We start from the raw sequence: 24,025 nt of genomic DNA, 5'->3' as shown, positions 1-24,025 counted from the left end.
TGGGATCAAGTGTTGGCTACTAAATAAATGCTAAGTTAGCCTTTTATGCCGGATAAATCCTTGGGCACTGCTTTTCAACAACTGGCTGTCTGTATTGAAAAGGGCCAAATAATGTTGTTATGCTCCTGAGGACCACAACAGGTGCTACACCATCCTCTATGTTAGCACTTTGGCTGGGATATAAAGCCTAATTTATATAGTATTAATGATATCCTTCCCAAAACAGTAAGACAAAAATCAGAAATAGTATTTTGACTCATTGTATAGCGTGAGTTGTTATTTACATCTGATATATGTAGACATGAAACCCCTCCAGTAAGATTATTAGCACTGTAGGAAATAAAGAAGGAATTGGAAGATACTAGATGGATAAAATTTGAGTTTATAAATTCTTAATCTTCAAATGTCTTTTTTTCCCCCACCAAGAACGTGCCATCACTGAGAAGAAGTGACAAGCAGTACCATCATTCCAAAGGAGAGGAGAGTGGTATGATTTCTGTTTCTAAATCTAGTCTGCTCTCCCTCAGTCCACAATATGCACAGAGAATAAGCAAATATCTATACAAACAAAACCCTCTCTCTCTAGAGAGAGAAGTAATTGTGAACATATTCCTTTTCGAGACTTTGAAGGAAAACCACAGATCACTCAGGAACAAAAGACAACTTCCTCCTCAAGACATCAGCAGGACTCTCATATAATGCATGTTAAAACTAGTCTAACAGATGGAGGTCTCTGTAAGCAAGAGGAGAAAAAGAAATAATATGCTTGCAATAGGACACAATTTAATGGACTTCACTGGTCTCCTGTTACGACCATTTCTTCTTTTACAACTGCAACTGTGGAAGCGCAGTGTTAAAACACTTAGGTGGTCTTCCAGTATTCTTAGCTAACAGGCAATAAAGAGGACACCTTGAAGTTTCAATTTCCAAGAAATTCCACTGTGTATTTGGATCACTATCAAATTAGAAACTAGGACACGCATGCAGTTCTCAGCGAGGTTTAAAACAAAACCCAAACCCCTATTATTAGTTTCGGCAAAGCTTCAAATATCTGCTGGAAATCTGACTTATAACTTCCTTTTTTTCCCCCCGTAAAATATCCTCTACAGCAACTTATTTTCTTGAGAACTTTAGAAATGTAGAGGTAAGGTTAGGCATCTCAATCTCTCCCCCAGAATCAAGCATTACAAAGAGAATAAAACAGTTTAATGTCCACGCAAAAAGTTACATTATCAGGCACAGCAGAGAGCATCCTATGGGAGCCATGACAACATATCAATTGTAAAGCAATCAGGAAAGTCACTGCCTATAAAAGTCACATCAAGAATCGCCAACACAATCGTGCTGTCTGTACTTTACCTTTTCCAGATAGAGTATCAAACTACCATCAGAAAGGCCTGTACCCTAAGGGGACTGAGTTATAGCCCAACCACCAAAATCTAATGGTTAGTATTTTGTTTATATATGATCAAGTTTCTTGGAAGGACAGCTATGAAATGTTTATCCTACAGGACCAAGATAAGGGTCACCTCCATTTTCACAAAGGCAGAGTTTGCTGTCCTGAGAGTTCCAGCTGGCAACTAAGTCATATAAATTGTGCAGGGCTCCTCGCCTCTCGTAGCCAGAAGTCCAAAGCTGTTCAGACTCTGGAATGTTTTCCTACTCCAAAATGTAGTATGATTCAAGTGACACACTCTGATGGTATTAAGAACCTCAAATATGGAATTTAATTTCAATTAGGGGAAAATAATTTGCCATGTTTTTTTTTTTTTTTTGTTTTGTCAAAATCAGCAACTTAAATAAAGGATTTGAGAACAAATTTCCCTAAAAAATAGAAATTTTAGTCCTAGTGTCAGAGAAAGGATCTTTGCCTGGAAGTAACAGCTGAACTGCTCCATTAAACTGCAACACCATCTTGGTTTGAGAGGGGTAAAGATGGCATTTTTAGGTACAGCTAGATGCTGGCAACTGCTGCTCAACACAAAGGTTGAGACCAAGAAGTACTAAAACGATACTAAGTAGAAGCTGAAACTGCTAATTTCAAGGTGAAAAAATATTTTTCCTTTGAAAAAAAAAAAAAAGACTTCGCCTAGAATTGAGGCTCTTAAATGAACTTGTGAAAAAATAACCCTGAGTCAACAATATAAGCCAAGGAGAAATGAATAGAAGGAAAAATACTTGTTCTCTCTAGACTGAAGACACTGCTGAGATATCACAGACAATATGGATAGGAAAAAGCCATGTGCATGTAGAAACCTAAAAAAGTGTCCATAAAAGAAGAAATCAAGAGGTATTATATAAGAAGTCTCAAACAGAAAGCAAAAGGGAAGAAAACCAGAAAATGTGCTGGAAAACAAGCATCAATGGAGGTATTTGTCTCTAAGAGTAATCCCCATTTTTTTCTGAGTACAAAGTTCAAGATTGGAGCTAAGTGAAACCAGGATATAATAATGGCCAAATAAATAATAAAAAATAAATAATTCCATATAATAATGGAATATCTAGACATCCTCTTATAATGCCTGTTTAAATGATAAAATAAGTTAATTTCTTTGTTAAAAATCTAGCCACTTTGAAGTTACAAACAATCCTTTTTATTCAGTCACTGATGCTCACATCCCATCCTGAATTTTTTTGGGTCGATAAATTTTGCCAACTTCTGTTGTATAGTATTGCCAGTACTCAGGTAAAAAAAAAAAAAAAAGTGGGCAACCTTGAATATATAATTTGGAGGAAAACTTCAGCCTTCATTCTCCCACGCTCTTGAGGTGACAGAAGCAAGACGCTTAGGACCTGCAGAAGGCATCTTGCAAATACATGTAACGGGATAATAGAAGCTAAGGAGAAGGAAAATCTCAAAACTCAATTTCAGAATTGCTCATTGTGACTCATATGTGGGTGTCTGTCAGACCACAATGCAATATAAGGCAAATAGACATTTATTACCTTAGGAAAAAGACAGCAACAATATTCCCTAACACACATAAGCAGCTCCACTTTAACCTGATCTCCCTCATCTGCATGCGGTTTACTGTCTTGTTCCACACTGATTAATCTTAGCTAGTTAAGTCTAGGCAGAGCGTAGATAACTTGCAATTAAAAGTAGATAGTCATGCCTAAGTAGTCCAAATTTACTTAACATGCTATTATCATCGCTTCTGAGTAATGATCTGTTGGACCTGTGATCACCCCTTCACCCACTACATTTGTTCTTTCCCCTCGCTTGCCCTCTTTTCTGTTTTCTTTTGTGGTGCTTCTTTGGTACAGGCTTTAATTCTCCTTCTGATCAATTTGTGATTCATAAGCCAGTGAGTACGCTCTTTTGGAAATGTTATCTCCAAGAGATGATGAAGCACTCGAAGGGAGGATGATTATGGCAGCACATAATTTTCTCCTTTAGTTCGTGACAGTGAGTGCTGTCACACCACAGGAACAGGGTGAATGCTACTAACTGATGGAATGTGGGGAACGGGTTCTTTCTCTATGCCTTCATCCAGTCTCCCACACTTAAGCTAGCATTGCCCCCTTTTTTTATGACAAGATCTATAGCAATTCTGCTGGAACTGAACAGACAGTTTTGAATGGATTTTGCTCCTACCCATCTGGGTGGTGAATTTTGTGGGAGACAGACTGTTGAACATGATGAATTTCAAAGGAGAACCTGATGATCAAGGGGTACATCCCAGGCACAGCTGTGCAGCTCCTACTTGCTGAAGTAGGGGATTGCATGTGTGATGAATAAAGAATATAGAATAAAATACTCCTTGATGGGTTTTTTTTACATAGTACCTGTACTACTGGAACCAGATTTTTGCATGCATAACTAGTTTTATCTTGTCATAAATGCCCATCAACACCAATTGACTAAGATCTGCTAAGATTATGATCTTTTCTTCTGTGTGATTTTCTAGGAAAATCAACTTGACCCAACAGTCCTGCCTGTCAGACCTCCAACCTCACAACTCTTCAACATGGTAGCTAATTTCAACTACATTTAAAATAACAGTAGAAATCACAAAAGATAATACAGTTCTTTAAGGGTTTATTAAGAAAAGGGTTCAGGTTCTGAAGAAGTATCCAAGTTGGTATTCACATGAAAAAAAAAGGCTAAATGCAGTGCATGAGGAGAAAGACTGGATGTGGCAGATAGCTGGAATTACAGCAATGGGTGGGAATTAGTAAGAATGCCGACTTCATGAAATGACTTGTTTACCTACACATTACAAGTGTTTTTTGAAAATAGGTATTTTCTGACATTCTTCTATTATTACTTTTTGTCTTGATTTATATGCCATCTATCTGAGCCATTTTCCATCATTTCAAGAACTGAACCTATCATCTGTTGCCAAAACAAATAAATCAGAGCTGGTTTTCAGTGGACTGTGTTTTGTAAATACTTTCTTTTAATTGACTTGCAACTATCAGAGACACAGAAATGATAGTGAGGATAAAAGCAACAATTTTCTAGCACAGTCTAGATTTGTATAAGCATTTAGTTGTAATTTCCTTACATCTTTACTTTACACCTCTTCCTACCATGAATTGCTTAATGATTTTGCTCTTTTCTTAAGAGCTCTGCATGAAAACATTTGAATACATTTTCTAGGTTTCCCTTGAAGAGCCAAGGACATTTCTTAGTGAATGGGAAAAAGAGTGCTCTATGTAATTATGACATTGTGAAGGCGGGGTAAAGAAAAAGAGAGAAAGAAGAGAGATAGAAAGAGAAGGGAGAGGGAGAGAAAGAAGGAGACAGAAAGAGTGCTGTTTCATTAGGAAAAGTTTTATCAGAAATCAATGATATAAATATTACTTTTTGAAATGCAACTCTGCTTTAAGAGCTGAGTAAGACTATTAGTGATTAGTTATTTGAGATGGAGCAATCTAATACAATTATGTTAGAAAAAAATATTACAGCACCAGTTTTTTCCATTTAAAGCAAGATTTTGATGTTAAGTCTTACTTTTTGTATTATAAGTTCTGAAGAAGTGGATTAGCACACATGCTCATTGGCTTGTGAGTCTGAGCTCAGAGACACAGCCAGTTCTTTTAGTTTAGAAAAATTGGAGTGTCATGCTATTTATTAGGATTAAACAGATAAATTGAACTGTATGGGTCTTTCAGACATAGTAGAAAAACATCTTTCATCTTCAGTTTCTGAGGTGTACTTCTAATGAGAGGGCAGTCAAAAAAGCCAGATGTACTATAGTGTGTCTATTTCGATCAGCCAGTGTCTGATTGCTGAAGACATTCTGTAAATTAAATGATGCAAACAAATATAAAACCAGACACTGGTGTACCCCAAGCTTTCTTACTTTTTTTTCCTTTTTCAATGAAATTTAAAAAATCATCTCATACAATAAATAAATTGGTCTGGAAATAATCACATGTTGCAAATTCTTAGCGCTTAGAATTATTTATTTTTAAACACTAGTTTGCACCCTTTTCATTATGGTTGCTTATTACTAACCTGTGACAAAATGCTATTTATTCAAAGCACACTTTACCTGTGTCTCGGGGATGATAGGACTATCTTCAGGAGAAATTCTAAAGAAAGTGGATAACGGTGATGACACAATAACGGGGTTTGGCCTCACAAATCCACTCAGATCACAACTAGGAATGTCATTCTCTTCCTTCTTCATGACCAGGGTATCCATGACATAAAAGACATTCCAGGGAATCCACACTGTGTGATACTGCGTCAGGAACGGTGATCGCTCAAACACCAGTGTCAGAGATGCACCACCATTTGCTACCAAGTCAAACCTATTTAAAAAAAAAAAACCCATAGGGAGAGCTAGCCAGCAAATTCCCAAAGACATCTACAGCCTCCATTTTATGGATTGATTCTTCAGTGCATTGTACTGCTCTGAAGGCGGAATGGCTCTACTGAGAACAATGGAGAAATCAATTACATTATATTACATAACACTGCACTAAGAGAATGGCGAGTTTGGGATGCTGTGTTCAAATTAAGCAAGTCCTTCTACTTCTAAAGTGTATCATCAGCATCTTTAACATTTGAAGAATGTACAAAGTAAAACTTCCATCAATCACTTTTTCCATGTCTTTTGTTTCCACTACGTCATTATTATAATCTTACTTTTACAAGCAGCTCTTCAGTAACACCTTTACTGTTTTTATAACTTAGAAGAGCTTCAAAGGGAACTTACATTCCATCTTGGCGAGTAATTGTATATCCATAGTCTGGATAGTGTAGAAAGGAGACGTTGACTCCAATGAGTGGTGTTCCATCAGCAGTTAATACTTGGCCTCTGATGACGGATGCAAGACTGTGAAAACGATGCAGGACCAAATTATAAATTTGCTTTGATTATTCTCTTTTGAATGAATAGAAGCAAGTAGAGCAAAGACATATATTAAAAAAATAAAAACATCCTGAGATTCTAACCCTTTTACAAGTTCACATAATTTATACTTTATGAACAAATGTATCCAAATCTACACATAATAACTTTGTTTCAATATTATTCATTTTACTTTGGTTCACTTTGTCTCTCTCGAGTTACTCAGACCAGAAATTCACTGAAGGGTTTTAAGAAACTCTAGATTTTCTCACTGTAAGCCCTACCTCTGGCAAACTCTTAAAGAATAACGTGCTTTTCAATTAGTATCAAAGCAATCTGTAAAACTGCAGGGACTATGAAGTACAAAATTTAAAAGAGCAATAAAGAACATTTGTGCAACAACTTTTAATCAACTGCTGTGCCCAAACACATTAATGCTGTTAAATTACTGCAAACGCAGTAGTTCTAGTGTAAATCATCTTCCTTCACTCAGTGAGATCCCAGACACCTGCTTCCTGTGACTGTTTTATTTTCAGGTCATTACTGCTTCGTAGAGCACCAGTCAAATAGTTTATGCAATTATACTGTCGTGCACTTAACAGTTCTATTACATTAATTCATAATTTATATTATTTAGGGAGCTCAGTTTAAAAAGTGCAGCTTTGCTTTTCCTTCTGAAGTGTTTTCATTGCTTTGATATATTTCCAACTGTGCTAGCCCAAATCAACTGGTTAAATAAAGATTTACTTAATCATTAATGAAGTGCCCTGTTAGAATACAGGTACAAAGCATGGCAAGTACCTTCTGTAACCTACTGGCAGTGACAATTTCAATTTTGCAGGAAATGAGACAAAATAAGCAATTTGATGCTATTAAAAGAAAACACCAGTCTCTGTTGAAAGTCCATGCCATGACATTTGCAGTCATGGTGGACCTTCTCCTAAAAATGAATCTCATGGACTCCTCAGTTTCTTTCACATTCATGAGTAAGTGATGAATCATGCTCACCTCTTATTAAAGGGACTTTCCCCAGGTATGACATGAGTGCTGTCTGCTCCAATGAGAAAACTGATCCGGTCATAAAATGCTTTGGCAGCTTGCTGAGATGGCGACTGTTGGCTTTGGCTTATAATATCTTGGGGATCAGGTAGTCCACGACAATAAGGCTGGTTTTGGCAAGAACTCTGCAAACAGCAGTCGGGATCCATACAGTCAACTAGCCCATCTGTTGGCAGAAATTCACACAAATGAACAAACTCTTCCTCCTGCCCCTTTGCATGTGAATGAGCCAGCCAGCAAAGAGATTAAAAAAATTATGCAGTATGAAAGAATACCAATAATTAAGATTTTAATGAATTCACTTTCAATTAAGGAAAGAGAGCTTGTTTCCACTGAGCTCTTAAACTCCCATGGAAATCCATACAAACTGAATACGCTCAGTATTGCGTATAAATTAAACCTATTTACTCGATACTTTTCTAAAACCATGTTGAACAAACCAGAAAATGAAGGCACCGGGGCTCTGCATACACTGTTAACTCATAAATATTAAACAACTTAGGTGGGTCTAAGTAGCTTTTATCTGAGGTTATTTGCTTGCTACAGAAAAGAAACAAGTAACTCCCACTCGGCTGTTTTCCTTAAGCTTTTTAGCATATCTATGCTGCAAGTACCTTTAAATATTTCACAACATTTATCAAGGTGGAGTCCTTTATACCTTGGCAGAAAGATTTTGTTGCTAGTGGCAAAGGCAATTTCCACAACTACTTTGCATGAAAATGTAAGAGAGAACAAAATCTGTGTTTAACATTCAGATTTTATTCTGATGAGGAATGCTGGACAGTATAAACAAGATTTAAACACATGGGTGATTTTATGCTTATGTGCTAAAATATTCACATGTAATGAGCATTAGATCTGTCACAGCACTGGAAATCTAATTTGGTGAAAGATTAAAATCAAGATCACATTGATAACTACTAATTTGCTGTAAGTAAAGTCATAAGGAAAATGAACCTGGAAATGTCAGCTACAGACAATTTCTGGATGAATGTAATATGGTAACACATAGCTGATAATTGTTTCCCCAAAAGAACAGCAAGACTGAAACAGCTCAAACATTTTATTATTCCATTTAGATTAGAGAGAGCTTGCTTGCTGCACTAAACTCAAAAAATATAGCGACGCAGCACTTGGAGGAAGCCCATGACTGCTTCTCTCACAAAAGAATCCAGCTTTAGAGTAAGACTTCTTTCTGAAGGGAAAAATATCATCCATTTTTGTTCAATCATATGTTGAAAGAGTGTAAGTAAACAGAGATCTTCTAAAGGTATTCCTCTAAGGATTGCTGTGATATGTGGATCAGTTAGAGGATTGGCAAAATAGTAAAGGACTGGGATTTCTATTCTTTTGCACATCTAAAATTCTTATTTAACTCAGCTGTCATTGAAGTCAGCTCAGCGAAAATAAAAGAGATGAAAAAGTCATCGTTAAGTCTATCAAAGTTTAAACTTTTTTTAAGAGAAAAGAAAAAAAAAACATTGATTTTTCCTGGGATGAGGATACACCAGAGAGTTCTGTTGCTATTCAGATAGACCTCGATAGACTGGAGAAATGGTCTGACAGCAACCTCATGCAGTTCAACAAAGACAAGTGCAAAGTCCTCCCCAGAGAGGAACAGCCTCATGCACCAGCACAATCTGAGGGACAACTGGCTTCAAAGTAGCTTGGTGGAGAAGAACCTTAAGTCCTGGTGGCCACAAAAGTGAACACGAGTCAGAAAATTGCCTTTGTGACAAAAAAGGTACCAGTGGCATCCTGGGCTGCAGGTCAAGGGTGGTGATCCCTTCCCTCTACTCATCACTGGCAAGACCACACCTTGAGAGCTAAGTGCAGGTTGAGCCTTCCAGCACAAGAGGTACATGGATATACTTGAGAATGTTCATTGAAAGGCCATGAAGATGGTTATAGGCTTGATGCATCTCTCCTCTGAGGAAAGGCTGAGAGAGCTGACTGTTTAGCCTGGAGAGGAAAAGGCTCAAGGGAGGAATCTCATCAATGTGTGTAGATAGCTAATGGGAAGGTGTAAAAAAAGACCACCTTTCGGTGGCACACAGCAAATGGATAGGATACAGTGGGCAGGGAAACTGGGTAGTCTCCATCCTTGGAGATAATAAAAACCCAACTGGACAGGGCCCTGGGCAACCTGCTCTAGTTGATCCTGCTTTGGAGCACAGGGTATGACTAGATGATTTCCAGAGGCCTTTCCAACATCAAATTGTCTGTGACTCTTGTGATTTTTCTAGTCTTGTTCTTGTATAATATGAAAATCCTAGCCAAAAACTGACCTCCCTTGCTGGTTTTAACTCTAGAAGCCTGGATCTGTGTCAAAGTTGGGGGTACTGACGGTTAAAAGCACAGTTTGGGAGTTTTATATCTCTGTATGGTCTCTCAGGCAGTATCTGGTGCAGTTGCCAAATAAATGCTCAAATTTCGCCATTCATCTTTGTTAGTTTATAAAAAGCAAATGTACATCTGGAGTACAGTCTGCAGGTCATAAAACTGCATGAGATTGACACCTTCTGAACTAATCAGCTGGAAATGCATTTTTACAAGCCTCTCTGCTAACATCAATCAGAGAGGGAATCTCATTTTCACCAGCCAAGACACAGAGATACGCTGTTTGTTATTTTTCCATGGAGTTTATCAGCAACTTGCCCAGGCGAGTGACGGATGGTTATGAATCTGGCTCCTTACAACTTGAGAAAACATTTTTCATTCTTTCTCTCCACTTACGTGGCTAGAGCCATCTAGTACCACTACGCTGAGCACTCTATTGCACTGTGTGAAGCAGAGTAAAATTTCCCTTCTGAAATGGCTCTGAAAAGTTATTGATGAATTTTGTTTAGCTTGAAAGATATGAGATTTAGCTCAACACTGGCTTATCAGTTAAACCACTCAAATATGATCGTGAAATTATAAAGAAAATAGAAACTCCTACAGCTAGCTGGACAAACATTACCAGTTTCAGAAGGCATTTTTGTCATTTTTTGTTCTAGATCTAAGTGGTTCTTCTATATACAGAAGACATACTGACTATATTATTGTCTTCTACCTCAAAAACTAAAGTCTATCTGTAAAAATCTTGACTGATGTTACTTCTCCCTTTGTTGCAAAATTTACAGAATTGCAATGGAGGACGGTCTTGTGCAAGATTGCTTATTTGAAGTGACTAATAGAACTCTCAAAACAATAAATGAGAGGAGGCAAGACAGAAGATTCCCACAATCAACAGATGTCTAAAAAATAAGATATATTCAGTGAGCATGTTTGCTTCTGAATGGAATTAAAAGGGTATGTATACAACTGCTGGAAGGAAGAAAAATAGGAGGGCAAAATAAGTCCTGGGCACAAGTTCTGCCAATTGTCAAGATTGTGGCCAAGGGCCTATGAAAATCACACTCTTGGTAAATCAGTTGATATATATTTAAGTAACAAAAAACCCAAATCAAGTGAAACTCATTGTCCATACTGGAAGAATACAGTTTTGGAGCTGTGATGCTGGCCATCTCAAGAAGACAGTTTTGGCAACTGTGTACCCTAAGGCAAGAGGTTGGAAAGGACAGAAAACGGTATTAACAAACCTCAGTTATCCTCACACAGCTCAGTTTTACAACAGCCTATAATGAATGGACTCAATTATAGACACCAAAATTGACTGCACGTAGGAGCAGCTGGTTGGAAAAGCCACAAAAGCAGAAATAGCCCTTGATTTATTCCTGAGTAGTGCACAAAGATCTTGTTACTATTGCTGCCTCTCTATAAGCATACTTGTAACATAATGAAATTCAACATTCCTGTTGGAGAGAAGATGCTTAAAATAGAAAGTGTTGGGCTTTAAATGAGCTGTCACTCCAGAAAGAAATCCTGGAGTCACCATGGATAAGAGCTATGGATATATCGATCCAGCATGCTCCAGCTACCACAGATGCAAACAAAAACATGAAGAATAATGGGAAGTGTTGGAGTACAAACCAGAGAACATGAGCATGCCACTCTATCAGTCCTAATTCAAATACAAATTTTCCTGAGCTTGGGAATTAGCTTTGTACTTAGTAACCCTTCTGACGTTCAAAATATTCAACTTTAATTAGCAGTCTAGAAAATACACGTTCACATTTGTCCTATTATATTATTTTGCTATTAGCCACTATCAAGAGAAAAGGCCTTCATTTGGGTAATCTTTAGGCTGAATTCATAGTACCCTGTGACAAGGCTTCTCAGAAGCAGGCTATCCTAACCTATGAAAGTAATTACAGAAATATAGTAGTGCTAAGTATGCTTTGCTTTATTGCAGTATTTATCTTTATTTCAGTAATAAAAGAATATTAATAATCCCTTAAATCATGCAGGTGGAAATCTGTAACAACTCCTAATAATTGGACAGGAGCTAATAAAAAGCAAACTTAACAAAGGAGCCTGTTCAATAAAGACCTACCTAAATTAAAGAGTAAACAGCTTATTCTTCCTATAGTGATGACAAAACATGGCCCACTTCATTAGAGCACAATAGCGACACACTTTTTTCCCAAGAAGTTGGGCTTATTTTACCCACAGAGGACTCTTGACTTCCCCTCTCCCCATAGTCCTTTGGAGTTTATTTCAGCCTAAAGTCTGCTCCTTGCACACACATTCCTTGTGGGTTGCTAAAACATATTTTATTATGCAAATCAAACACACATTAAAATAAAGAGTGATCCTTTAAAAGAAAGGAAATGGTCTGTAAGACTCTCGAGTCTGTGTTAAAAAAAAGGTGAGCTCTAATCACCCCATCATATGTCAACAGTATCTAGAAAGGAAAATGATCAAGTGTGCCTTGAGATCATTAGCATTTCCTATGGAGAATATTCCCACTGAGGTCCTTGGGACGCTCGTGTTCACAGAATTGGAACAATCAGTCCTAGAAAGAGCTAAGAATCAAATGAACAGCAGATACCATTATTAATGAATGATATTAATATATGAAATATATTTTATCCTGTGTAGGATGAAACATAAACATTACTCACAGCATATCAATTAGCTAACAACTGAGATAACTTCAATTATATAACCACTGAGTCTAGTGCGATGAAAATCGCAGTACCTGCAGTCAGGGTGTAAATTCAGCATAAATGCTCAGATAACCTAATCTCCCACAATAAACAAATACAGCAGAGGCGTCCTTATGCCGTTCCCTGGAGTTGTCTGGAATTGAATGGCTTGCTTGAGAGATGAGTGGGCTGATCGCAGGTACTCTTGGAAAGGGAAGAAACACTTGTTTCTCTTTCCAGGTGGGTTTCTGGCACAGAAGACTTTATTTTCTCAGTTTTGCTTTGTAAGCTTCCAGTTTTCAATTTAAATTGTTATAACACTTTTCCTCAGCCACTAAGCAAAGTCTGAAGTGAGTATGCTCTGTACTGAAGCATATAAAGTCCATTGAAAGAAAAATGCCAGTGACAAATAGCAGTACTTAATGCTAATCAGGGCAAAACAACGGTTGGGCCAATCCCTTCCTCGCACATAGATACATAAGGTCTGTAAAAGAAATAATGAAAAAAAAAAGGAGAGAAAAAAGTGCAACGAAATACCAGCATTAGACCTGTCTTTTGTGCAGTATTGTGTTCCCTTTTGGAACTTTAAGTCATCCTGTTAGATCCTTCTTCTCCAATTCCTCATTCTTTTTTCCCTTTTCCTTTCAGTTTGAAGGAGCATCTTCTTTTCCCTTGTTCCGTTTACATGTATTCCTGGTCACATTGCTCCTCTTCCTCCTATCGCTCCTTTATCTGCTCTTGACTCTCTCTCTGATACATAACATCCTTCTATTATCTTTAATGTCTGTCAAATCTGTTTTAGTCTATCTCTGAGCTTTGAACATTCCCCCTCCTTTTTTCCCTACATCATCTATTTTATTCCTCCTGGTTGTTTATGTTCCAACCTAGTTTCTCCTCCCTGCTTTGTCTCTTCTCACACTTGCAGGTTTCTTTCTTTTTCTTGTGTTCATAATCCCTCGTCCCACTTGAATTTAGTTCCCTAAACAGTACATAGAAAAGCTGTTGCTAGTCGTTCCTCTTGCTCCATTCCTACATGCAAAAATTCAGCTTCACACTAGCTCTGGTTGCATATAACAGATTGCATCAGATTTCTTAGGCCGCTAAATGTGCAAAACTGACTCAAAATACACAATATGTAATGGAGAAGGATGACAAATCAAATGATGTGTAAAGCAATAAACAGCAGCACTGTCCTAACCGTGTTATTTATTTTCCTTGGGAAGTAAATGCTGCTGTTATTTATAGTTTGTTGACGTCTAAGATCCCAACTGTGGTTGGGATATGAGAGCAAACAGTCAATCAACAATGGAAAAGGCACACACTGTCTAAAGCTGGAAAACAAAGTCACAGATGACTTTATCATCATTCAGAGGCCCTAATGGAGTTTCTTATCTCTGCTCTGAATCTGACGGTGTTGATGAGAGAGGGAAGAAAGACAGACAATGAGAGCATTATGTTGATCTAATATTTGAGTGCACTCACGTCTAATCTTGTTTTTATGTGTGTTTTTTTTGTGATTCTGGAGTCATGCCAAAGTCACGGCCCCTCTACCTTCCCTACCCTACAACTGATTGCAGATTGATTCCTTAAGTCAACAGACCTGCCCGTATCTTGCTGCAGATTGTTACCTGTCACCTGAATGACAGACTGTGGAAAAGCAAGCAAAAAATAAGAGACTTCTGGGAGCATCCTGTCAGTTATCTGAGTGTTCACAGGCTATGGAGGGATAAGATCTCTGTAGACTGGGCAACCAATGTTTTCCAGCAATAGTATCATAGAGCAAAATGTAAACCTCCCGACTGCCCTTTTCTCTTGTGATAATTTCCTTGTGAGGTCACTGAAAATCTGAAAGCCTTTCTTTTTTTTTCCCATCCACTACAGTTCACCGAGTTGAAAGCACGTTTTAGTCCATTGTAAAAGAACAATGCAGGGAAACTCAGGTGACACCCATCATTTTCTAAGAACGTCTCACCTGCCATAAGCAGCCTTGCTGATGTGCCGTATAAAAGCACTGAACACGCAGACATACAGGACTAAGAGGTAGTAAAGTGCGTGCATGCTTCTCATGGCAGTATTCGACTCCCTGACTGTAAAATCTCCATTCCTCAACACATTCTCCCCAGCGCTGAAGATCCACTGGTACATCTTACCTCCTTCATTGTCCTTACTGTCAGTGCAGAGAGTTTCCATGGCTACGTCACAGCCCGCTCCCCTCCATCCCGGCTGGCAGACGCAGTGCCAGCCATTTTGGTCCAGCGTGCACCTCCCATTGCTGTTGCACAAGCCGGGGCAGCCCTCTGTCGAAACAGACAAAGAAGAAAAATCACAAGTTATTTAAATATTGCAATTATATAAAAAGAAGGAAAAAAAACCCAACAAACAAGGGACACTTACTGGGGACAGGCCTTAAGAACAGCACAAATACTGTAATTGCACATGGAGTGGAACAGCAACATTACCTGTGGAACGTTAAATCTTAACAAAGTGGCATCTTTGATTGACCTGACACTTGAGACACCACTTACCTGTACAGGCAGGAAAAAAATGCACCAATCCTCTAAACACCTGCAGGCCAGACAAAATTAAGTTTGTTTTTCTTTAATTTTTCAAATTTTTTGTTTTTTTGGCAAAGTAACAAGAGATGAGCGCATAGTGCAAACAAAACTGTGTAAAACGACACGATTTTCTGTGCTCACAGAACAGATCATTATTTGCTCTATGCAGCATTGGTTACTTACTGGCACAAACGTTTAAGCTCCCTGTTACTATGAACAAATCCCTCCAAATTCTCAAGTAGGAAAATGGGTATGGTTTTAGGCACGTAGTAAAAGAGAACGTTAACTTTATCTGGTCTCAGAGTTGCCGTATATTCATGTGAAATTACAGTGCGTTAAATAATTGCACAAAGTATAGGCCAGTTTTAATGACTATACTTTATGCCAAAGAATACATTCCTTTTCACAGAATAAGCGAAGCCCAGGAAATAGTGAAGCAGCTTAGCATCTATTCTAACAAACATTAGGATTCAGGCTGCATACGGATGGGACAGGACCAACAGGATTTCCAACTAAATGTAATAGCTGTGCGTATTTGATTACTTAGGACGGACAAAATGAAATACCATAAGGACCACAATAAAACATTGATAGACTGAACAAAAACACGGTAGTGACGTGCTTCAAGACAGATAGCAGAGAGTGATTTTTTGTGACAATCTCCCTAAGGCTTTTGTGCTGTTACCTTTATATCCTATCTTGTCTGCTTTTATGGCCAAGGAGGGAAAATTTGGGAAACAATTAAAATAATTTAATATATCCAAAATCGATAATTGTTTTCAGTCTAACATTGCATTAAAAAAACAGTACGTGTCACTTCCCAGTGATGAAATCTGGCATGCAGCCAACATGATCTGTATGAGGATGACAATACTATAAATATGTAGATTTTTGGTGCTCCTTATCTATGACTATGATAAGACACTGACAGAAGCGAGTACAGGTATGGCACTAAGTCTCTCAGGAGAAGGTGGCTACAAATTGGATATTTTTGACATAAAAATCTGCTATAAACTTTTATCCAAAAAAGCTAAGTAATTGGATGAACACTTCTTCACTTTGTAGAACCACTAGCTTTAAGAACTAGGCTACTGACTCATTTTAGTTAAGCTTAGTTAAGCTTAGAACAGTCTTTCAGAAGTAATAGTCTTTTTTTTTTCTTCTAAAGACTTTTGAATTTACTGACTCCTTTCAATCATATAGCTCCAAATTGCAAACATTCACAGAAAAAGGTTATAAAGGATGCTTAACTCTTGTCAAATTACTATTAGAGGGTAGAGAATCAGGAAGCCATCTTGTGAGGAAGCACAGGGATGCTACAATTATGGATATTGTGCCATCATGCCAGGCTGAGATTAGCCTCGGTATTCTTACTCTTTCAGACTTCAGTTGCTAATTGCATTTGTTGAGGTACTGAGAGCAACTTTTTCTTAAATCTTTCTTCTGTTTAATTTATGGAAGAGTTACGTGTTTAATTGCAATAGTGACTGAGCATTTTAGGAGTCAACTGGGTACACTCAAGACTTATTGTGTGAAAGCCTGGATATTGCCATGAATATTGCCATATTCTAATGAAAAAAAAACCACAAATAAGGAATAGAGAAAGATACTCAGGGAAAGAGGGGTAGGAACATATTAAATGTTTTCTAAATCAATTTTTCACCATAACTGAAGATACAAGAATCTTTGCTGTTTCATGTTAGGCTTTTGTATCCTTTAATCTTTTAACCAAAAACGTTGCATAGAATATATAGATTTTTTCTAGCTTCATACAAAATATATGTCATGATTTCCTATAGGTTTTCTACATTCAGATAAACAAAAGCTTAAAAGCCCTGCGTATTCTATTGATCTGTCTGTAGATAAACACAAGCATCTCTATAATTAATCTGTTCTTTTGAACTAATGACACTTGTTCTCTGACAAGAGCGTCACTTTGCTTTGTTTCCTAAATATTTTTTACAGTTTGTCGTACGTAGAGATCAAATGACAAAACTAACAAAGAAAAAACACCAAACAGCAAATGAATACGATCTTCAGTTTTTGGTTCAAACAAAATCTAATACATGTATACAGATTGCATATTAATGTATAATTACTGATAAAATGGTATTATGTAACATATGCAAGATTTCATTTTTAATTTCGGATGAGTTGGAGGTCATGTGAGTTGAATCTATAATCCATGGAATGTATGTAAGAGAACATTCTTTTGCCCAGACTAGTACGTTTGTAACTATATATTCGTATGAAAAAAAGTACATGTAGGTATAGGCATGTCATCAAAGAGCAAATATACAGTACCTTTCACTATCTTATCCAAATAGTGAGCTTGAGAATTAAAGAGAAAAAAAAAAAAAACAGACAGACATTTCAGAAGTGTCACATAAAACAGGAATTTTTCAGAATTCACATGCAAATCAAGCAGGTGCACCTGACATAAGTGATCTTACATTACAAAATGAAAAACGTGTTTCCAAGCCTTTAGAAATGCAAGAAATTCCTTTTTAGCAAACATTCCATGAAACTGTTTTAGAAAGGAAGCCTACAGAAGACAGAGATTCTACCTTTCTGAGACTATGTTTTTCTCTGACTTATCTTCACAAGCTTTGATTTTTACGTGTAACAAAAATATGACCAAAATCAGTTAAAAAATTCAATTTTCAACACAAGATAACAGCAATTACTTAGCTTATGAGCTTTAAAACACTGAAAATACTGGGAGTTCTTTGATTTGCAGGTCACATATGACTGTGACAGCATAACCAGCACACTATCTTAATTCCAATTAACAGGATTTTTAGGAGGAATAGTTTTCTTCTGCTTCAATTCAGTCACAGTTGTCCTTCCAAGAGCACGTGCACACCGCAGGTGTGTAAAATAACATACACATGGGACAGAAGAGGATGCAGAGGGATTAGTGGCATGGTAATCCATTTCATTTGGAAAAACAGTTGAAAATTAAACTTAGGCATATCTAAGATAAGCAAGACCTTTTTCCTACCTGTTATGACACTTAAGATTTCACAAATAAATTGAGGAGGCAGATGGATGAATGACAGACATAGTACAAGACAGATTTAAAACAGCAGGCCCTGCTTTTAACACATGAAGCACATGAGAGATGAGTTATACGCTCCCTCCTTACTTTCAGGAAACAGGCATCAACTGCAGTTGTGTTAAAGGGGTTAATGTCATACAGCAAAACCACGTAGGACAGGTCCATTGCAGGCTACCAAACCCAGTCATGTTCACATGAGGCAACGGCATATTCCAGACTGTTGCAGAGGAACACATCACGCCGAGTCAATGGTATTGGATTCAGTCTCATGTTTTTCCGTGGACAAGGTCTCTCAAAGAGCCCTTGTGGGCTCTTCTTACTTTCAAAATCTGAACTTCATCTCTGATGTATAATAGTCCCTGTGTGTCACTTCCTGTTACTGCCCAACTTTGTGTACTGGATGGGTAAGAAAAGCATCTCCAAACATGGCCATTCCTCCAGTTTGGATGAATGGGAAAAAGCTCTTCCCGAGTCCAAACAGGGAGGTCATGAGATCTGTAGTCTCACAGAAGCCACAGGCACTGCTGCAACTAAGAAGTGTAAAACTTTTTGTCCCTCTCTCAAGGAAGAAAGTGTCCACTGCACAGTTGAAGTATTTTTTTTTTTTCTAAAATGGTAAGGTTAAAGGTAGACAAAGCAAGAAGATGAAAACAGCAATTACAGAACATTTAAAACAGCAGCAACAAACTAAGCAGAATCTCACATTAACCACAATCAAAGGAAAAAGTGATACAGCTGCATTTCAGAGCAGATAAAATTTTTATCTTACTCATAATTCCCCTTGCTCCTATACAGCTGCTCTTAGAACATCACGTAGTATGTATGAAAGAAAAAAAAAAATCAAGCTTTATTTCATAAAATAGAAGCAATCAGGTCTGTCTGGGGAATGTATCTGTCTACCAGTGAAACATTAAATGTGTCTATAAATGTAGGAATAGGTAACAAAACACAACAAAAAAACTCCCTTCTAGGCAACTGAAAATAGTCCCTGCAATCCCAGGCCCTCACATGCTGTTCCCGTTAAGAAATGCAGTCTGCATAAAATAATAAAAAAAGAAGGACTAAGAAAATGCTTTTTTAAGATTTTTTTCTATCCAGAAGTCAGTTCCAGACCACAAAACTATAATGCCTGGAAACCAAGTTCTGCCTTCCAGAGGCTTTTTATTCACAGTCAGTTGACATTAAGGACAAGTTAGAAACTATTTTGGTTAACATGCAAAACCCTGGGAATAGAAAAGCAGAAAATGAGTGACCAAAAATAGTGTCACTTTGCAGTGAAGTTTAACTAGTCATGCTGTCTTCCTAATCTTCATGGCACTGCAACTGACACAGGAATGAAGCCAGCTGTTTGAAAGTACAAAATATAATCCTTTTCCCCGTCTGTATAAAGAATTCCAGGTGGGATTCAGAGTACTTCAGTAGGCTGGAGCATCTCAGGAAGTGCTCCTTGGTAAGGTATTTACACATCTGGCACACGTGGGTTACGTTAAAACCTTAAAAAGCCTAATTATAGACTACACAATATACCTAGGTGGGTTTTCCTGCAAGGTTTAAGACTCTGAAATTTCAAGTCTTGCTATAATTTCCAGGAGTAAAGAGACTTCACATAACTGCAAATGGAATGGAGAAAAACAAAAATGAAGATACAAAACTTGTACGTTTTCTGGGACATAAGTGGCATTCAAAACTCATACAACATAAAATATAAATGTCATCAATGTGTGTGGATATTTATATCAATATGTCAGAGATAAATAGATTTTACAAAGAACTGGTAACAGTCAGGCAAATTCACATTTCACATAGCATCTTTCATAACCTGTCAGAACCCTGACTTTTTTTTTTAATTTAATGTCTCTCATTAGTTTCCTATCAGAGATGTAAGTCAGTGTCTTCCTTGGATTATTCATGTGCTGCTTCCTCCAGGTATGACAGAATAGCCACAGAATAAAAGTACATATTAAATCCATTAATCCCAATCAGCTTCTGTTTAAATCAGCATGAGACACATACCCATTGATTTGATGTTCCTTAATTGGTACTTACAACACTGCTTTATTCTGATTATTCTGTCAGAAAGGATTATAACGGTGACATGCTTCTAAACATTGTACAGCGAATATATATTTCTATTAGTTTACGTTATTATCTTCCATCAGACATCTTCACCCACTACCTTTGGAACCTGTACACTAGACTATAGCATGCACAAATTTTTTGCAGTGTATATATAGTCCCATTACATTGTCAACTCAAAAGCTCTACAAGTCATGATTTACTTTGCTGTAAGAGCAGAATTTGACCTCAGCATCACCAGATTTGAAACAAAAATACAGAACAAAGTGAACGAAGCCATTTTGATCGAGGACAACCTAAAAGAAAAACTACATTTAAAGTTTTTTGCTTCCTACACCTTGAAAGTGTGAGTCAAACCTTTGCCTCCTCTCCCTTAATACTATCAGCTTTCTCCCTTTGTTACTTCCAAAGATCTGCTTTGCTCACCTTTCCTCATCTCTCCCAATTCAATACAGCAATTTCTATTCACTGGTGAATGATTGCATACATATCTCCGCTGCTAACACAAACTTCATACACTCAGACAATAGGAAAATGTGAACAACGTATCCTATATCAGTAATGTTTATACTTCTACATAAACTCGCACAAAGTGGCATGTAAGGAGATAATATGTAAATTATCCTGTTAATTTCTTGGTAGAAAAACTGACTGTAAGTAAACTATGATATGTTGATGTTATACTGTATCTCTTAAGCTTTCTCTCAATTTATCTATTTGCTTAGGGTTAGAAAGTTTTAATATCATCACTTGATGCTTTAATTTTTTTTTTAGTATTTTAAGAAAACTTACAATCCCTATGACAAACACCCCCCCCCCCACATTACAAGAATGTCACGAGAGTGGCCAAGTTACATACTCCAAATTGAGGCAATGTCGGGTTTATGGCTATCTGTATATTTTTTATACCATTCTTCCTTTGTCAATGTGCAGAGCTGACAGTCCTCACTCAGCACACATTCTCTCATTAACAACAAATGGCTGATGCCCTAGTAGCAGGCACAGCATGCTAACCTAAACAATGAAGTAGCTGTTTTCTTATAGACTTTTCTATCTTCTCCCCCCACAAGTCTCCTTCTTAACACTGTGCACCAGTCCCTGGCACAAGCAAAGTGGCTATTTTGCACGCAACAGCCTTTCACAGCCTTGCAACATTCTCAAATCAAGTCTGCTGGGTGAAGAGGTATATGCTATAATTAATAGATATCTTCTGCTGTACAGTTTTATGATAATAACACACTAAAGTGTTCTCTCTTGTGGATTCCTAACTTTACACTCTTGATTTTGCAACTTTACTAAAGTTCTTTTAACATGGTGGTTTTTTAGCATTTCACAGTTCTCAAGTCCTATGCACACAGAGTAACCTAAAATAAAGTAAGGGAAAAACCCAAAGAGATTCCGTTCTGTGATATTACATTTTTACCAGGGTAGGCAGCAGGGAAACCTAGATGAACCACCTATGCTTCTGCCATTTGTGCTAACAAAGCGCTATGAACATTATTTCTTTCTCTCTGCACAGCCAAACAGTAGCACGGGACGAGGCACACGGTTTATCAGCAGTGATGACCCAGACATTTGTCAGCAGAAGAGAAACTCTGAAAGCTTCATTGCAAGCTTTAGGTGGAATGCAGTTTGTGTAAACAGTTTTTTGTGCTTGTTTTGGAGGAACCGGTACAAAACTCAGCTGACAGCTTTGGTTTGATCTAATCTATTCAAGACTCAGTCCATAGAGGTTTACTTCTCCTGATCTGACTACCAGATCACCCTTAAGTTCCTCTCATTTCTACCCAGCCACAGTTTAACTATCCTGACAGTTAAAACATCTTTTGAACGTAAAAAAAAAAAAATAATATCCCTTGTGATACTTAAACTCAGTATTTCTTAGCCTACCTACAGCAGAATTAAGGAATAGTGTACTGATTCCTTTAAGCAACTGCTCAAAGAGTGACTAGTAAAAGCCATGCATCCATATGCATTTTCTGAGGAGCTCCACAGCTCTACCAGAAAACTTGCTGGAGTCCAGAATTCATAAAATTTTAAAGCCACTCTTCTAGCCTGTCTTCAGAGCAGTTCACTCATGTCAAATTCATCATCCACTACAACCTCTTCTGGGTCTCTTCTGCCTTGCGAGCTGCTCGTAACTTGAATTTGTACAGCTGATTATTTTTAGTTAAGCACAGAGCCCAGCATTTGTTGAATGGCACCTTATTTTTCTGCATAGCCTGTGCTATTTGTTAAAGAGATTTTAAATTCTTGTCCTGTCCTCCAGAGTCCTTGGGGGCAGCAGGCTCTAGTATCATTTGCAAATGTAATTCTCTCTATTCATTGCTGAACAGTATTGAAAGCACATGTTCTTCCACTGTAAGCAGCTCATGGTTGTTATCCTTTCTCTAAGTTGATACGAACCTTGTCTTAGACACACCATATGTTCAGAGCACTGCTGCCAATAGACAAGGATTACAAACACTCTTCTCTTTTGATACTTTTTTACTCCTAAATTCTCATCTTGAGCTTCTTGTAAAGGAGAGCACATGGATGGAATAATAGTTTCAGGCAGTTTTCTTTACTTCCCTCCTTACATAGGCCAAAACATAATCCTAAACTTGAAATCATACTTTCTTTGTAATTTCTTCACTTTTCTCTGAAGTCTGTGTAGACCTGCAGCAGAGATATCTGCTGCATATGTTTCTGCAGAAAGACCTGAGTTCACTGAAATTTATCCCTTGGCAAAACCACAACTGCAGCAATCCTTTATAGTTTTTGCATCCAAAGGCACATAGGCCCACTACCCTTTACACTTTTTGTTCTGGAGTCCACCCCAGTTTTACAATAAAGTAAAATTTCTCATAATCATTACTGGAAAACCACATGTATCTTAGAATAAAAGGACTGGTTACTTTTAAGCGTATAGTAGACATAGGAAATTTGGAACTTCTGGTAAGTTCATCAGCAGTGTTGCTTCATATTAAACATCTACTAAGCTAGAACAGGATTTAGAAGAAAGGGTATACGCCATTAAGGATTAAAAATTGTCCCACATGTATAGGCCGAAAAAGTTCAAATACTTATTTAAGACCTCTGACAACTCACAAAGACTCACCTCAGATGCAGGTAAAACTTGATGCCTACATTAAGATTTGCATGAAGGATAAACTTGTCTTTAAAATGTGTTAGGCGATGGAATAGGACAGTGAGCATTATTGTTTTCATTTTCCTTCCTGATTGGAAGTACTTTCAGAACGTGTCTGACCAGCATGCAACTACAGAATGTACAAAAGCACTTACTTTCTGGCCACTTCAGCTCAAGTAAGCTTTGCAACATTTTTTTAAAATTCTTCACATCTCAGAGGATTCTGCTGTTTTCTGAAAATGTGCCTAAATTGAACTTCACATGTGGTCCTCATTTAAATGCAAATCAACCAATTAGCAATTTAAAGTATGCTAACAGATAATTTGTATTTGAGACACTTGGTCTTGAAATGTGTTAAGGCCTGACCAATAATTCTTTTTTTTTCCCCCACAGCTTCAGATACATATGAACTATCTTAAATTTTGCCGGTAATTGAATATTTTTATAGTTACCAAACGTACAAATATTTTGCATATTAAAGGCTTGGCCTGGCAAATTAAGAACGTGCCCTTCAGGTACGGGAAAGATCAAAACTGTATTTGTTCTAAATTTCATGAAATCTCGTTAATCTGTGGTTCTTGGTCCTCTGGGTGCCAAGAAAGTCATCTCATTCTCATGGACTTTTTGCTCTGAGGGTACAACTATTGTGGTAGAATTCCAACTCCAATGTAGCCAAGTCTTCTGAAAGGAGGATTTCACTCACAACACCAACTGATATTTGACACTATTAGTTTTCAATTGTTGGTTGATTTTATCTGAGAATAAACTGCTTGAATGTCAATGATTACACCTTTATGTAGACA

At 37.4% G+C, this 24,025-nt stretch overlaps 1 protein-coding gene across 7 annotated transcripts in view; it reads right to left on the bottom strand.

The window, feature by feature from the left end:
- The window catches only part of TENM3 (teneurin transmembrane protein 3), a 327,557-nt gene that overhangs the window by 47,643 nt on the left and 255,889 nt on the right, over positions 1–24,025 (bottom strand). For all 7 annotated transcript variants that reach the window (XM_061992048.1, XM_061992049.1, XM_061992050.1 and 4 more), the window contains 4 exons: positions 14,551–14,697; positions 7,317–7,533; positions 6,174–6,293; positions 5,505–5,766 (listed from right to left, as the gene is read on the bottom strand). In XM_061992048.1, coding sequence (XP_061848032.1) covers positions 5,505–5,766; positions 6,174–6,293; positions 7,317–7,533; positions 14,551–14,697 — 746 coding nt within the window. The remainder of the gene's footprint in view (positions 1–5,504; positions 5,767–6,173; positions 6,294–7,316; positions 7,534–14,550; positions 14,698–24,025) is intronic.

This window comes from Colius striatus, chromosome 3 (genome assembly GCF_028858725.1).
Source record: "Colius striatus isolate bColStr4 chromosome 3, bColStr4.1.hap1, whole genome shotgun sequence".
In the NCBI taxonomy this organism is placed as follows: Eukaryota; Metazoa; Chordata; class Aves; order Coliiformes; family Coliidae; genus Colius; species Colius striatus.
This window is presented reverse-complemented; position numbering and strand designations above follow the sequence as displayed.